This window comes from Haliotis cracherodii, unplaced genomic scaffold (genome assembly GCF_022045235.1).
Source record: "Haliotis cracherodii isolate W230 unplaced genomic scaffold, xgHalCrac1.p SCAF_7, whole genome shotgun sequence".
Lineage (NCBI taxonomy): Eukaryota > Metazoa > Mollusca > Gastropoda > Lepetellida > Haliotidae > Haliotis > Haliotis cracherodii.
Window position 1 is genome coordinate 58,108,415 of NW_027266330.1, and position 16,506 is coordinate 58,124,920.

The following is a 16,506-nucleotide window of genomic DNA, read 5'->3' on the forward strand; positions in this document are numbered from 1 at the left end:
ATCCCAAATCCATTGCACAGGCCTGCTGAAACCAGTCTTAATTACAATATGAAATAAAATTATAACCTATTTATCATCAGCTAAACATTTCAAAATTGACATTTAATTTTTTCTGAATGGCAATTTTTTTTATGAACTTTCGAATGCAAATAATACGTGTTTTATTTGAGCAATTCCACTATCATCATTATCACTAATTTCTATCTTATACTTTTAAATCTTTGTAAAAAAAAATTATTAATGACTTTCTATGTGCAAAAAACAATCATTTTTGGAATTATTTTGAGCATTTACCCATTTCCACATTCCCTATAGTATATGCTACTTCCCTGACTTCATATACTACTTCCCCATCACCATATACAAGTTCAGCACACACTTTCGCATTGGTCTTTCCGTAGTGGTGGTGTTTATTTTGTTTTCATTCTTTGATGAGGGTTGCGTTTTTTTACATTTCAATCTCTTCAATTTTGTCTTCTTTGTTTTTTTTCATAAAGGTATTGGGTTGAGAATGTTTATTCCGTAATGACGCGATAAGGTAAACGTTATGACAGAGGGACTATCACTGCCTCAGTGAACCGCCTCCAAAGAGTGTTACAGATGTTTTTAATACGGAAAGAGATCTGTGAAGATCTGAGTAGAGAATTGAGATTGATGCTCATGATGTCAGTCACTGGATTGTCTGGTCCAGACTCGCTTATTTACAGACCACCGTCATATAGCTTGAATATTTCTGAGTGCAGTGTTAAACAAACAAACAAACAATACGGAAAAATGTAACTAGGTGCTTGCACGTTGTTAGTCAATGTCATCTCTTGAATGAATACATTTAGATAAAACAACACTCACCACCCACATGTAAGCAAGTCAGTGAGTGTGCCTGGTCCTACTATCCCAACACAATGTGTTATAAACATTTATACTGCACAGTGTGTTGGGTACCACTGTTTCCCACCACTAACTCCACTAACAAACTAACAAGCCATTGGTTTTGTGCACATGGGGAATAACAGGTCTGTTCAAAGTATACACTCTTTGGTCCATTAAACTTATTTAATACACTTCTCCTACATTGATATTAAGTTGTACTGAACTCAAGCAAAGCAGGCTAAATAATGTCTTTCAGTATATGGTTATAACATTGTCACACTGTATAAACGGCTGGGTAACTGTCACATTGTATATAGCTGTATGCAGTACGGCCAATAATGGTCATGTCAGATATATCGATATGCAGTGTATAACGGTCATGTTAGATATACCGATATCATAAACATTGTATAACGGTCATGTTAGATATACCGATATACAGTGTGTAACGGTCATGTTAGATATCCCTGTGTGCAGTGCAGTGTGACCCGTGAATATCCGGGGTAGAAAAGGTCTTCAGCAACCCATGCTTGCAGTAAAAGGCGACTATGCTTGTCGTAAGAGGCGACTAACAGGATCGGGGGGGTCAGACACGCTGGCTTTGTTGATGCATGTATTAGTATCCCGATATTCTACATTGATGCTCATGATGTCAATCACTGGATTGTCTGGTCCAGACTCGATTATTTACAGACCGCTGTCATATAGCTGGAATTTTGCTGAGTGCAGCGTTAAACAACAAACAAACAGTACAGTGCATTGTCCATGGCTGCATTCAGTGTTGAAGTGTGGTATTGTGTGGGTCTGTAGCAACTGTGAGCTGGGTCAAGCTGACCTGTGTAGTGTTCTGTTGGTAGTGCTGGTCATTGTGTCATCATGCCCATCTCATCAACATCACAAATATTATTTCACTACAAAAAAACGTATTTCTTAGTTTTAACTGCTTTATGTCTGTAATTACCGTGCATCAGTTCACGAATACGTACAAGTACATGTGTCATCATTTGGAGGTCGACTAGAATAGAAACTGGGTTTTTGCTACGTGTGACCTAGCTGGCTGATTGTGTGACATTGTACCAAAGTGTGTATGTCGCTGCTCATAACCATTGGTTTAGACCCATGAAGATCCAGGATAGAATATGTCTTCAGCAACCCATGCATTCCGTAAAAGGTGATTATGCTTGTTGTAAAAGGCGACTAACGGGATCGGGTGGTCAGACTGCATGTCATCGTATCCCAATTGTGTGAACCGATGCTCATGATGTCACTCACTGGATTGTCTGGCCCAGACTCGATTATTTACAGACCATCTGTCAGTGTGGCGTTAAACAAATAAAACTATATTTGGTTGACATGACCCAGAACTGATTCTACATCTGGGATGTAGCTGCTAAATGTCATTCCCTCCCTCACTCACTCACTCACTCATGCGGCTCAGTGACTGTTCTTTGCTTGCACAGGAATGTCTTCAGTATGTGTTACGATAAGAGATGTACTTTTGTAATGAGGACAGTTTTGTCAGTTTTGATTACATTTGTTGAGAGATAATAGTTCAATTCACAGAAATAACTCTTTACCTTTTTATGTGGATCTGATCCCATTTACAGAACAATGGTATAATTTTGTTTAATGTCATTTAATAAATTTGTTTAATTAACATCAGTGAGACATCACATGTATTCTTCATGTATTTGGTAATCTGTATAAAATGTCAGAATTTACTTTATGTAACGATAAGATGTTACTTTGGAGCATCAGGTACCGGTAAGTATCAAGAGGTATCTCCCCTAGATCACAACTTCCTGCCGAAGATAACTGTTTTCTCATATCTCGGTGAGAGCGCTGTTTAATGATGTGAGTTATCTCCCCTTTATCACCACTTCCTGCATAAGATGCCTGTGTTTTCAGATCTATGTGAGAGCGATGTTTGATTACGACCCACGCGATGATGACCTGATACCGTGTTCACAAGCTGGTGTTCCATTCAAAGTCGGCGATATCCTCCGGGTAAGAATACACAAAATATAATATTTACAAAATCTCTTTTTGACAAGTATAATATTAAAGAAATCTCTTTTTGATGACTTAATAAATAATATTTTTAACTGAAGCGTGCCAGGAACCTTGGATCACCAGTTCAAATCCCATATTGACACTGATTATGATTCTAGGTTTGTCTGTACCATAGCCTAGTTAAATCTTTCACTTGTTACGTCGAAGACCCGGGTTAGATTCCCCACATGGGTACAATGTCTGAAGCCCATTTCTGGTGTCCCCTGCCGTGGTATTGCTGGAATATTGCTAAAAGCGGCATAAAACTATATCTTGTATGATGCGACAGATTTGTATCAGAAGGTGAGACTCGGGAACTTTAACAAACATGTGATGCTCATAATATCAATCACTTGCCTGGCTTGTTTGTCCCAGGGCTAAAGTGAAAGTAACTCCCCTACTTTAACATAGCCTTATGACATTTGTAGCACTACGGTGGCTTGTTTGCCCAGGACTAAAGTGAGAGTAACTCCCATACTTTAACATGGCCTTATGACAATTGTAGCTCTGCGATGGCTTGTTGCACCATGGCCCTGGCTGATGTATTTGAAGGACACCATGACAGGTTCATGATATAGCTTGAATGTTACTGACTGCTTCATGAAACACAGAGGTGCATCAGTGAATGTTTGCAGTGGGTCGTCCTGTACATAGACTAAGTTGACTGTGTCTTGCAGGTGATAAGCAAGGACGACTCCAACTGGTGGCAGGCCCGCAAGGCTGACAGTGCACCCACAGAACCAGCAGGCCTCATTCCATCGCCGGAACTGCAGGAGTGGAGGACAGCCTCACTGGCTATAGAGAGAGCAAGGAGAGAGCATTCAGGTAGGCACTGCTTGCTGTAGAGAGGTCGGAAAGAGCATTCAGGTAAGCACTGCTTGCTGTAGAGAGGTAGGAGAGAGCATTCAGGTAGGCACTGCTTGCTGTAAAGAGGTCGGAGAGAGCATTCAGGTAAGCTTTGCTTGCTGTAGAGAGGTCTGAGAGAGTATTCAGGTAAGCACTGCTTGCTGTAGAGAGGTAGGAGAGAGCATTCAGGTAAGCACTGCTTGCTGTAGAGAGAGCAAGGAGAGAGCATTCAGGTATGCTCTGCTTGCTGTAGAGAGAGCAAGGAGAGAGCATTCAGGTATGCTCTGCTTGCTGTAGAGAGGTAGGAGAGAGCATTCAGGTAAGCTCTGCTTGCTGTAGAGAGGTCGAAGACAGCATTCAGGTAATATCTTGTGCTATCCAGAAATGATTCATCTTAGCATTGAAAGACAGGCACTGTTTCCCCAAGTCTGATTTCTTATGATAAATGTATTGTCACTGTGCTCTGTAACAAACACATCAATGTGTGCACATTGTTTTCAGTCCACTGCTCGTGGTTCGGTCGGAAGAAGAAGGACAAGTACCTGGCCAAGCACAATGCGGTGTTCGACCAGCTGGACCTGGTGACGTATGAGGAGGTGGTGCGGCTTCCGGCCTTCGTCAGGAAAACTCTTGTCTTACTAGGTAGTTCATCCCAGGAGAGTTTTACCCATCAGGATACACCCAATAGCTAATGTATTTCAACAGTGTCTCTGACCTGGTCATGTACAGAGACACATCTCTGGTAGGAGTGTTGTTTTTTTTATGTAATTTTTTTTTTCACACTGTTTTCAAAGTTCACTGTTCTACAAAGAGATGATAACTTCTTTACCAAAACTCAGTGAAGTGATTCTTATACCCATGCATACTTGCTGTGTACATGGACGTCAAGTAGTATTTTGAGAGCTCCTGCTGTGTATGTTCATAGAAGAAGACATGCCTCGCAGGTTTTGGTTCAAATGTTAAAACGAAAGGGAACGGGAGCTAAAAAAACGCTCATAAAATATTTGGCCAAGAAATATATGCTTAACATGGTACCCTCTAGTGAACCATCAATTTTCAACCAAGTTCCTTGTGTGATCTAACTTTTTGGGGAAGTATCTGACAATAAACATGAAAGTGGAAGGAGTTGTTTAAAGACACGACGATTGGGGCTGGTGTTAGAAGGTATGATGTTGAATATTCCAATGATGTTGTTGTTCACAGGTGCTCATGGAGTTGGGAGACGACACATAAAGAATACACTAATCACAAGTCATCCAGATAGGTTCGCCTACCCAATACCTCGTAAGTCATCCAGATAGGTTTGACTACCCAATATCTCGTAAGTCACCCAGATAGGTTTGCCCACCCAATACCTCGTAAGTCATCCAGATAGGTTCGCCTACCCAATACCTCGTAAGTCACCCAGATAGGTTCGCCTACCCAGTACCTCGTAAGTCATCCAGATAGGTTTGCCTACCCAATACCTCGTAAGTCACCCAGATAGGTTTGCCTACCCAATACCTCGTAAGTCACCCAGATAGGTTCGCCTACCCAATACCTTGTAAGTCACCCAGACAGGTTTGCCTACCCAATACCTCGTAAGTCATCCAGATATGTTCGCCTACCCAATACCTCATAAGTCACCCAGATAGGTTCGCCTACCCAATACCACGTTAGGCATCGAGATAGGTTCACCTACCCAATACCTCATAAGTCAACCAGATAGGTTCGCCTACCCAATACCTCGTAAGTAAAATATATTATATATCACTATTCTGGTGTTCCCCCCACCACTGTGGCATTGCTGGAGGACTGTTCAATCATTTCCTTGTAGACATCTGATCACTGACTAACACTGCTGTGCTTCAGATACAACCCGCCCCCCTCGGGAAAACGAAGAAGATGGCAAGAACTATCACTTTGTTACCCACGAGAAGATGGTGGCCGACATTGCTTCCAATCAGTATCTGGAATACGGCACACACGAAGACGCCATGTATGGCACCAAGCTGGAGACGATTCGCCAGATTCACAAACGAGGTCTCATGGCTATCTTAGACGTAGAACCGCAGGTGAGCAGTTGTTGGGTCGAGTATTCACTCAATGCTGTTGGGGGCGGTATGGTAGCTGTTGGGGGCGGTATGGTAGCTGTTGGGGGCAGTATGGTAGCTGTTGGGGGCGGTATGGTAGCTGTTGGGGGCGGTATGGTAGCTGTTGGGGGCGGTATGGTAGCTGTTGGGGGCAGTATGGTAGCTGTTGGGGGCGGTATGGTAGCTGTTGGGGGCGGTATGGTAGCTGTTGGGGGCAGTATGGTAGCTGTTGGGGGCGGTATGGTAGCTGTTGGGGGCAGTATGGTAGCTGTTGGGGGCGGTATGGTAGCCGAGTGGTTAAGGTGTCTGCTCTTCCGCCGAATACCGGAGTTGGATTCCCCACTTGGATACAAAGTGTGAAGGACTTTCTGGTAACCAACCCTCTGTAGTATGGCTGGAATATTGCTCGAGGTGTAAAAATTACTCTCAATGCTATCATGACGTTATAGTTATTCTTACATCTACAAGTTTATGTTGCTAACACACCCCATTATGACAGGAGTTGAAAATCTTACAACATTTTGGTTTTAAACAAACTTGCCGCTGTATGGGATGGTCAGTATTGGTTCTTTGGAACACGAGATGATTTGGCCAATGGATGTCATATCTTTGGGGGGTTGGGGGACTAAGAATGTCAGTGCGGAGATGAAGTTTGGACACAACTGTGGTAGACATGGGAAGATGTCTTTGGCACTGTTAACATTAGTTCTTTATGAGCATGTTCATTTTGTGCAGAACGGTGTAAGCACTTGAGTCTTTCATATTGTGGTGAAGTACTGTTCAAAGTATCCCGGGACGTGTCATACCAAAAGACGTTACAACATGGTACTTGTTGCCCTGCTGGGCATAAGGGCCAACAAGGACTGGTCGGCTCAGTATACTGTGTCTGAGTGGGATAGTCATGTTAAACTGCTACATGGTAGTCTTGACTGCGACATTTAACCCTATTTTACCTCAACTCACTCACTCACTCGGGGCGGTCGAGTAACATAGTGGTGAAAGCGTTCACTCGTCACGCTGAAGACCGGGTTTCGATTCCCGACATGGGTACAATGTATGAAACCCGTTTCTGGTGTCCCCTGCCGTGATATTGCTGGAATATTGCTAAAAGCGGCGTAAAACCATACTCACTCACTCACTCATCACGCCCAAGGCCCGGGTTTGGATTCCCCACACAGGTACAATGTGTGAAGCCCATGTCTGGTGTTGTGTCCCTGCCATGATAAAAGCAGCGTAACACAACACACTCACTCACTCACTCTCTCATAGGTACATTGTGATCTGTTTCAGGCCATTAAAGTTTTGCGGACAGGAAACTACACACCTTTCATAGTCTTTATTGCAGCTCCAACACTTCCTGCCATACATCAGGTACTCCAGCCAATCAGCTGCCACCTCCTAGTCACTGCGGGACTGTCGTCGTCTTTAGTGTCTGCGGGACTGTCTTTGTTTAGTTGATATTTATGCATAGTTCACTCTTGTTTATTTTGTATTAGTTTTATTTTCACTTTATTATTTCTGTGTTCATATATAGACAAATTGCACTGTTAGTGAGAATGATGCAAGAATTTTGCAATATATAAAGGAAATTAATATCTGACATGGTGTTGCTATTTTTTGCAAATGGAAAATTACAATATATGTTCAAACCTTGGCGCTATGACTACGCTTGGGCTACAATTCATAATCATTGGACATTGGCAAACAGGTGCCCTGGTTTCAAAATTGTATTATCCCGTAGACTTTTACTCCAATTTTACAACTTTGAACACTTCTTGTAAGGACTAGAACATTTTTCACAGCACGTGAGTTGATGTGTTATATTGCAATAAATATTTTTCTATTTCTCGTTTTTTTTAACCTAAAACTGTCGTAAAATACATTCTCATGTTTCCGAATTAAGGTGCATCTTGTGTTTATGTGAGCATGTGTTTAGATAGTTCTCCCTGTGTGATATATGACTAATATTTGGTTGAGCTCTTCTGCTGTTTGGTTCATTATTTTGGCATGATCTCTTCTGATTCTCAGGCCTTGAAGGTTCTCAGGACTGCCGAGTATGCGCCTTTTGTCGTTTTCATTGCTGCGCCAAGGGCCATAGATTTAAAAGAGATGAAAAATGTCAATGTAAGTTGTGGGACGCTAGTAGGTGGATACTGATTGTCTACCACATCTCTGGAATCATAAATACAGATAGATAATGACACTAAGATATAATACCATATTATGAATATAAGTTGTTGGTAGGTAGTATATAGGTAGATACTGATTGTCTGCAACATCTCTGGAATTATAAATACAGATAAATGGTGACGCTAAGATATAATTCCCTATTATGAATATAAGTTGTTGGTAGGCAGTATATAGGTGGATACTGATTGTCTACCAGATAGTTTCAAACATGAAAACTGATAGATGGTGTTTCTAAGATATAATACCATATTATGAATAAAGTTATTTTAAGATAGTATATAGGTAGATGCTGTTTGTCTTCCAGATATTAACAAACATAAATAAAGATAGATGATGTTGTTCTTTACATAAGTATGAAATAAGTTATTGGACTTTAGTATGGGATCAATTTAGATATCTACCCTTTCTACAAAAACACAAAGATAGTGCTGCTTATTAGAGTAAATACCAAATAAGTTGTTAGACGCTAGTATGCGACTGATATAGATTATCTACCTGATTTACAAGAACAAATATAGACGGTGTTTCTGCAAGGAATCAGTTTGTCCGATATATTAGAAGTGTTAAGTTCAGAGTGTGGGGTCTTTAATTAGCAGTGCTTTACCAAGTGCGGTGTTTGTTAGTGTTTAATGGTTCAGAGACAACCATTTAACACATATTTTGTAATCAGAGAAACTATCTATATGTTACAGTGAATATTCATGGTTTTCTGAAAGGATTTGCCAGATCTCAAAAGAATCCCGCTGTCAGGGCTCCAACTAGACTCATGATTCTGTTTCTAAGTCTTTATTTTCGCACACATTTTCTAAATTATTCGTGATTGGGATTTGAATGGGACAAGTAAAGGGAGATAACTCCACTGCATCTCTCTCCTGAGCATCAGTCATGGGTCATACATATCAGAATGTTGGGAAGTTGCATCTCAGTTTAATAGTTCTGTGCTTAACTTCAAATATTGGGAAAGCTATTTAAATGAAAGGATATGTTTTGTTTCTGCTGATTCCCAAAAATTGAAATGTGGAAGAATAAATAAACAAAAAGCAGTTTATTTGTGTTAGCTATAATAAAAATTTGTTGAAAATGTATGTTAAAAACCTGTTCCCCTCACTTTACTTCCTTACCTACTTAACTTCTCTAGGAAATAAAAAAATACATGTATTTGATATTTTTAATAATTTTAAAAATATTTTTACGACCTACTGACTTGAATTTTGTTAAAAAACACTAAAAAAAGATAAAACGATCAAATTTGTATTTGACAATGATTGATGATCCAGATGATTGATCGCTATGACCCTTGTATGATGGAATTAGTTCTGCCCTTATGACCCTGACCTTGTGATGATTCCTCTGTGATTGTAGGACATCTTCCCAGTAACCTACCCATAATCCCATGCAGTGTTTCCTGTGTGTTGTCGAGCCTCCTTCAGGAAATAATTGATACAGTTGTGTCATTAAGACAACAGTCAAAGCATCAACCATGGCACATCAGTATGAGAGTTACGATTATCTTAGCGCTAAGATCACTTTGTGGAACAGGACAATGGCCTATGTTTTGTTTGTTTGTTGTTTAACACTGCACTCAGCTATATGATAGCGGTCTGTAAATAATCGAGTCTGGACCAATGTTTAACATTAATATGATTAGTATACATTGAAAAACAAATTGTTCAAATTTACAATTTTCTCTATATTTGTGGAGTATATATAAATGTCTTGTATTATCATACAATGGACATTTTAGAATATAGTGAAACTCATCTTCAACCATATTCAAATTACAAAAAATGACAAATTTGGTAATGCCGTAGTTTGTGCCTGTGTTCAATGTCAGCTTGTCCCGGTGTCGCCCAGTGGGACAACATGCATTGTGTATGCATGATAACTACACTGTGTAACATTGTATGCATGACTGTGATAGTTGTGTCCTGTGTGAGTCGGCCATCCTTGTTGTCCCAGCATGAGATCAGTAGGAGGTATATCCTGTATCAACCGTGAGTCCTGACTAGCATGAGATCAGTAGGAGATATATCCCGTATCAACCGTGAGTCCTGACTAGCATGAGATCAGTAGGAGATATATCCCGTATCAACCTTGAGTCCTGACTAGCATGAGATCAGTAGGAGATATATCCCGTATCAACCGTGAGTCCTGACTAGCATGAGATCAGTAGGAGATATATCCCGTATCAACCGTGAGTCCTGACTAGCATGATATCAGTAGGAGATATATCCCGTATCAACCGTGAGTCCTGACTGGGCATGCTGTACACTAACTGTGTCACTGTTTCCAGTGCCCATGCATGGCGCCATTCGTCATGTAGAAATCAGCGATCAATCAGCATATACCACGCTAAAAAAGTTAAGGACCACCCGATTCTTTCATCTTACTATAGTTAATCTATGATGACAGATTGACTAAAGTAGAATGAATGAATATTGCCATGACAGACTTTAGTAATATAAAAGAATCTTTTGAATAGAATGTCTAAAATTAAATACATTTTCATGAAGTGCTATAAAACTGCCAAAACAAGAATGGGTGAAGTCATGGCTATTCACTGTATAAGTTAATTCTAAATTGTATATTAAGTACATTCTAATGAACAAATGTATTAGTTTATCATCTCTAAAATTGTGATTAATCCAAGATTGAATTTTAAATTGAGCACCAATTGTGAAATCCTTTCATTTATGTCAATTCCACAATCCGTAAAGACAATGATTGATCAATTACTTTACTCAACGTAAACAAATTCTGAATTTCATCATTCCGTTTCAAAGAAAGAATATTTTCAAATATAAACAAAATCGAAATGTTAAAAAAAGAAGTAATGCTTTTTTGTTACCAAAGTACCGGGTTACCATGGTGATGAGGGGATGCATGTATGTGTCTTCGGAATGTGATGTGAGATGGAAATAATTTGTGTTAGAAACAATTTACTTTATTTCATTGAAGATTATTTTATAAAATGAGAATTTTCTTGTCTGTTTTCATCAATCTGACATTTGCTTTCTTAGCTGAATTCATTTCCTATATTTTTAAGGGAAATCTTTATATTTTGTAGATATGCTTGTTGTAAATTTTAGAGTGACCGTGAACGTTTGACTTTATATGTCTTAACGCAACCAACAAAGATTGTTTTCAAAACTTTAATTTTGAACATTTTTTTATTTCTGCTGAAATATAGGGCATAAGCTGTAATGAAACGGAGTAGGAAAACACAATATTAACCCTTCCATGAAGGTTTGAACTGATTATGTCAGAGGTTGTTAAGATGCATATTTAATTTAAATTTTTGACATGATTTCAATTCCAGTATTCATCTCATTTATTGAGAAGTTTTAGGTTTAAAATTCTTAATTGTAACGAATTGTTCATCCAAAATGAAATTTGGAGAAGTTTGTAAAAAGTATTTATGTTAGCCCTAAGCCTATGTCAGCTCTTAGATGTGGAGAATTCTCTGTTTCAGGATGGCAGTTTGGAGCGACTTGCGCGAGAAAGCGAACTTTTGGAGAAGGCATACGGACATTATTTTGATTACAAGATTGTGAATAATGACATTGACGAGACAATAAGAACACTAGAGAAGGCGATCGAAGACGTAAGTGCAACGCAACAATGGGTGCCAGTCAGTTGGGTCTACTGAATGTCCAAGAGTCAATCAAACCAAATATGGATGCCTTATTGTACAGAACGCCGAGTTGTGTGGACGTAACGCCATGTGCAGCGCCGTTCATGCTGTTAACATGTTGTGTCCTACGTAGGACGCGGGCTGTAACGGCAGCAGCTGCATCGACAGGATCCGCATTGTGTCGCACTCAGCCCGGCAATCTTGGTTAGTCATCTTCTACAGACCAAACTTCACAAGTGATTTTCAATCTGATTGGAGCAACAGTTTGCCACAGCTCGACTGTGATTGGTGGAAATGAATAAGGAAATAGGATTGGTCGACGAGATTTGTGTTCTCGACACCCTATTGATACAAAATACAGTGTGATGTTTGATTGGTTGTAGGAAAGAAGCTAAGATGTTCTGATTGGTGAAAAAAGTATATTGCTTACCTCTGATTGGTTGTTGGTTAGGGATCTACTCACTGATTGGTGGATTCCAGTTAATTCTGAAAGCTGATTGGTGGAGCCTCTGCTCCTGGAAAGAAGAATGATATACCTGATAATAAGCTGGACTTCCAATTTACTAGATTGAGTAGTTTATTCCAGTAAATAAACATGTTTACAAGAGTTGATTGAATGCTTGTCACTGTTGTTTAATGCAACAAGAAAGGTTTAATGGTGTCTGCCTCATACTGCTGATGTTCTACTACTGAACACGAGACATGGCTGAGTGATCTTACCGTATTTAAAGCTTTAGGTTTTAACAAATTGCTGGGGACTTGTTAAGTCCTACTTTAGGTTTGGCAATAACTTAGCTGCCCCGGCCATGTTTTGTGTCCTACTGCTTCCTCCATAGTGTGTAAATGATTCGATGTCATAAACGAGACTTTGTCAGCAACGTCTTAGAACAGGTAATAATGGGGAAGTTGGGCTTGAAGTGGGCGTTGTCTTTTTAGGTGATTCTCAGGTGAGTGAAAGTTTCACCTGGGTGTGAATCTAAGCTTGATAATATGGAATTCAGATGTAGGGTCTAGGCAGGTCTAATATGGTATTCTGAAACCATCACAATAGGGAGATATCTTTTCCAGAGTATATTTGTAAGTTGTGATCATAGGCTGGTGCAAGTGATTTTTTTATTTTGATTTTTCCCCCCCTTTTTTCAGCACAGGTACTCAGGAATGGTTTTAGATGATTTTTTTCAAAAGTTCATCTACTGATTAGAATCTTCACCAAGACTGGCCAACTGACCATATTGAATAATCCAGATGTTGTATGCAATAAAGGAACTTGATTTGTTGCATGCCAAGATGGACTGGACTCCCAATATGGCCGCCAAGGTCACGTTGTCCTTGTGAATGGGCCATTTTATTGTTTTATTTTACATCTTACACTGAGTACCTGTTTTAAGAAATAGAGTTGAGTAGTTCTGGATTTCATTTTCATCCTTCACAATTTGACCTACCGTGAATCCTTGAATAGATGCAAACCTCGAAATAGATGCTTGCCTCATATAGGGGTGGATCTTAGTGTTCGTAAAATGTCAAGTACCATCAGGCTTAATCTTGCTACAATTGTTTAATGGAGCTGCATAACTTGAGAATGATATACGCCAGAAGAGGAGGGGTTTGTATTTGATGATTTACGGTAGTGCAACCCAGGTCAGTTTGTTAGCATCGCCAGAGTACTAAGCCTATTGCGTTCAATCTGGTTTTACATCCCCAATCACACAAACTTCTCATTATTTTATACTGGCTTCAGTCTTACACAGCTTTTGGTATGGATTATGTAATATTTTTTAAATGTTTCTTTCAATGTGATTCATTATAAGAAATTTATTTCTATAGAGTGTTAATCAGACTAAACATGCCAGCCCCCCCTTGCAATAACTTTGTATAAATTGGATTCATTTGACACATGTCCCTACAGTTCATAGTCCCTACATCCCTTCAGGAGTCTGACGAGAGGGCTGGGGCTAATTCAACCCATTTCATAGTCCCTACATCCCTTCAGGAGTGTGACGAGAGGGCTGGGGCTAATTCAACCCATTTCATAGTCCCTACTTCCCTTCAGGAGTCTGACGAGAGGGCTGGGGCTAATTCAACCCATTTCATAGTCCCTACATCCCTTCAGGAGTCTGACGAGAGGGCTGGGGTTAATTCAACCCATTTCCTAGTCCACACTTCCCTTCAGGAGTCTGACGAGAGGGCTGGGGCTAATTCAACCCATTTCATAGTCCCTACTTCCCTTCAGGAGTCTGACGAGAGGGCTGGGGCTAATTCAACCCATTTCATAGTCCCTACATCCCTTCAGGATTATGTTGAGAGGGCTGGGGCTAATTCAACCCATTTCATAGTCCCTACTTCCCTTCAGGAGTGTGACGAGAGGGCTGGGGCTAATTCAACCCATTTCATAGTCCCTACATCCCTTCAGGAGTGTGACGAGAGGGCTGGGGTTAATTCAACCCATTTCATAGTCCACACTTCCCTTCAGGAGTCTGACGAGAGGGCTGGGGCTAATTCAACCCATTTTCTGTTTACGTTTTGAGAATTCTATTATTTTTTAACGTGATCATGAATATTTGTATAGTCAGGGCTGTCTACATTTCCATATTTTTCCCAGAGGTGTTCACATCTTTCATTTGTTCATACCATGTTTCCACTCTTCATATTTCTATGATTGGAACGCATCCAATGGGATGTTCCAGAGCTGCTGTCAATAATTACCGTAATTCTTCTGTTAATACGGACATGATAAATAAATATTTTGCTGCTGTTTGCATGATTAGAATATTGTCAAATATATGAAATTAAGATGGTGTAAGATTATTAACTTTATTCGAAGGCTCAGCATTTCATTTTGCCCATTAATTATAAATATATTTTGGGGATTGACTTTTTGTGGTTGACACTCTCATGCATATGAAAGATAATCCTAACATGCTTATCAAACTATGTTCACTTTTAAAAAGTGATAAAAGCAGAAAAAACCATCATGTGTATATTTTAGATTAAATACGGTAATTAGTTGTTTGCAGGAGTGTGAGTCTTGGTCCTGCCATTGAGGTTGCTAGTTATTGTTTTCATTGATTCCTGTAGTCCTGGATGTAGTTATCTCCCTTGTTTGTTTTGTTTATACTTGTCCTCGGGGCAGGGCTGTCATTGATTGGACGTTTCAGTAGTGATATATCATGATATAAACTAATGGGTCAAATAGTGGTGCTCAAAACAAAATTAAGAACTTTTCAAAGTATGATCAACATGAGCTTGTCATTAGATCATTTCACACATTCTGACACTTGTCAGAGGGGTACACAAAGTGTGTGATCTCGACTACAAGTTGCAGGACTTTCATGTTTGTGGAAGTCTGGGTGTGGGTGAGATTGCTGACTTTGTGTGCCTCACTCTGGCAGTGTGGGTTCGAATCCCGGACGGGACTCAACCCTAAAAGGTACGAGAATCTGTACTTTCCTGAGAAAGTGTTATCCCAAATATCACATTCCTTCCAGGGAGCTGAGAATAAAACTGTGTGCACACTGATCGACTGACCGGGGTGATGATGTAGCACTTTAAGCATGCTTGAGGGTGTGGATTTGGCACATTATAAATAAGCCCATAATTACTATATGACATCAACATTTACCACTTGTCTCACAAGGGCAGAATACAAAAATCGGGATGATGGTCGGGGGAAGAAACATATTCACCTGCCACACTGAACGCCAGGTTTCCTTCTCTCCATGGGGGAAATGTGAAAATCCGGGGTAGAAGAGGTTGTCAGCAACCCATGCTTGCCGTAAGAGGTGACTATGCTTGTCGTAAGAGGCAACTAACGGGATCGGGTGGTCAGGCTCGCTGACTTGATGGATGCATGTCATCATACCCCAATTGCGTAGATTGATGCTCATGATGTGAATCACTGGATTGTCTGGTCCAGACTCGATTATTTACAGACCAGATCAAATAGCAGGAATATTGCTGAGTGCGGCGTTAAACAACAAACAAACAAAATCTCTCCATGGGTACAGTGGGTGAAGCCAATTCCTGGAGTCCCCTGCCATAAAATGGTTGGAATATTGATAAAAGAGGCATAAAACTTTCACTCACGTACGCAATGTGGAACCATTGTTGACCCCAAATTCTCAAGTTTAGCCAAGATTTAGTGGGTAATAATGGTATTTGTATCAGGTTTCTTCTTTGTGGACTGCTACAGTTCTGTAGAAACGTAGTCTATCGATATCCCGCCTTTCAATGACAGCTCTGCTTGGTGTTGTTATGTTTTTTCTTCTGGTTATTGACTCTCAACAAAAAGTAGCACATCCGTTTTGTAGACAAGATGGTTTTAGTAGACATGTTTTATTATGTTGCTGGGAGTCCTCCTGATTTTCAGCTTTCCTCAGTGAATTGTACACTTTAAATATGCTGGATTGCCAGATACAGACAAATCAGAGGAGGCTTAGTTTGATGAGGAGTCAGTTTTTGATAATATCCTGGCTTTTGTTTACCGATATGTTTCTCTATCTATAGGATCTGTGGTGAAAATTAAGATAAATTGAAAAAACAATGTTATTAGGTCAAGGTCATATGGGTAAGCAAAGAAAGAGACCATCAATTCACCCATGTTGATTTGTTGGAAACTAGCTGGGAGGGACAAAGGGGCCCTGAGATGAACTACTTTTCCACATATGTGAAATGTTTGCTTGGCTCATTAAACAACATGTTATTAGGAACACAATGAAATAGTGTTCCCTTGTGTTATGCTTTCTTTTGTGCCAATTGTGTTGAATTCAGACCAAATACACCTTACGCTTTCTTTGTAAATATTAGATGATAATTTCTTTACTTATATGGAAACCGTATTTCCTC

At 39.9% G+C, this 16,506-nt stretch overlaps 1 protein-coding gene across 1 annotated transcript in view; it reads left to right on the forward strand.

The window, feature by feature from the left end:
- Positions 1–13,742, forward strand: part of LOC139449034 (peripheral plasma membrane protein CASK-like) — a 35,979-nt gene extending 22,237 nt beyond the window's left edge. The window contains exons 10-16 of the mRNA XM_071230511.1: positions 2,779–2,877; positions 3,600–3,747; positions 4,270–4,410; positions 4,972–5,052; positions 5,620–5,822; positions 7,869–7,964; positions 11,503–13,742. Of these exons, the coding sequence (XP_071086612.1) occupies positions 2,779–2,877; positions 3,600–3,747; positions 4,270–4,410; positions 4,972–5,052; positions 5,620–5,822; positions 7,869–7,964; positions 11,503–11,679 (945 nt within the window). The 3' untranslated portion in view covers positions 11,680–13,742. The remainder of the gene's footprint in view (positions 1–2,778; positions 2,878–3,599; positions 3,748–4,269; positions 4,411–4,971; positions 5,053–5,619; positions 5,823–7,868; positions 7,965–11,502) is intronic.
- The last annotated feature ends 2,764 nt before the right edge of the window (positions 13,743–16,506 follow it).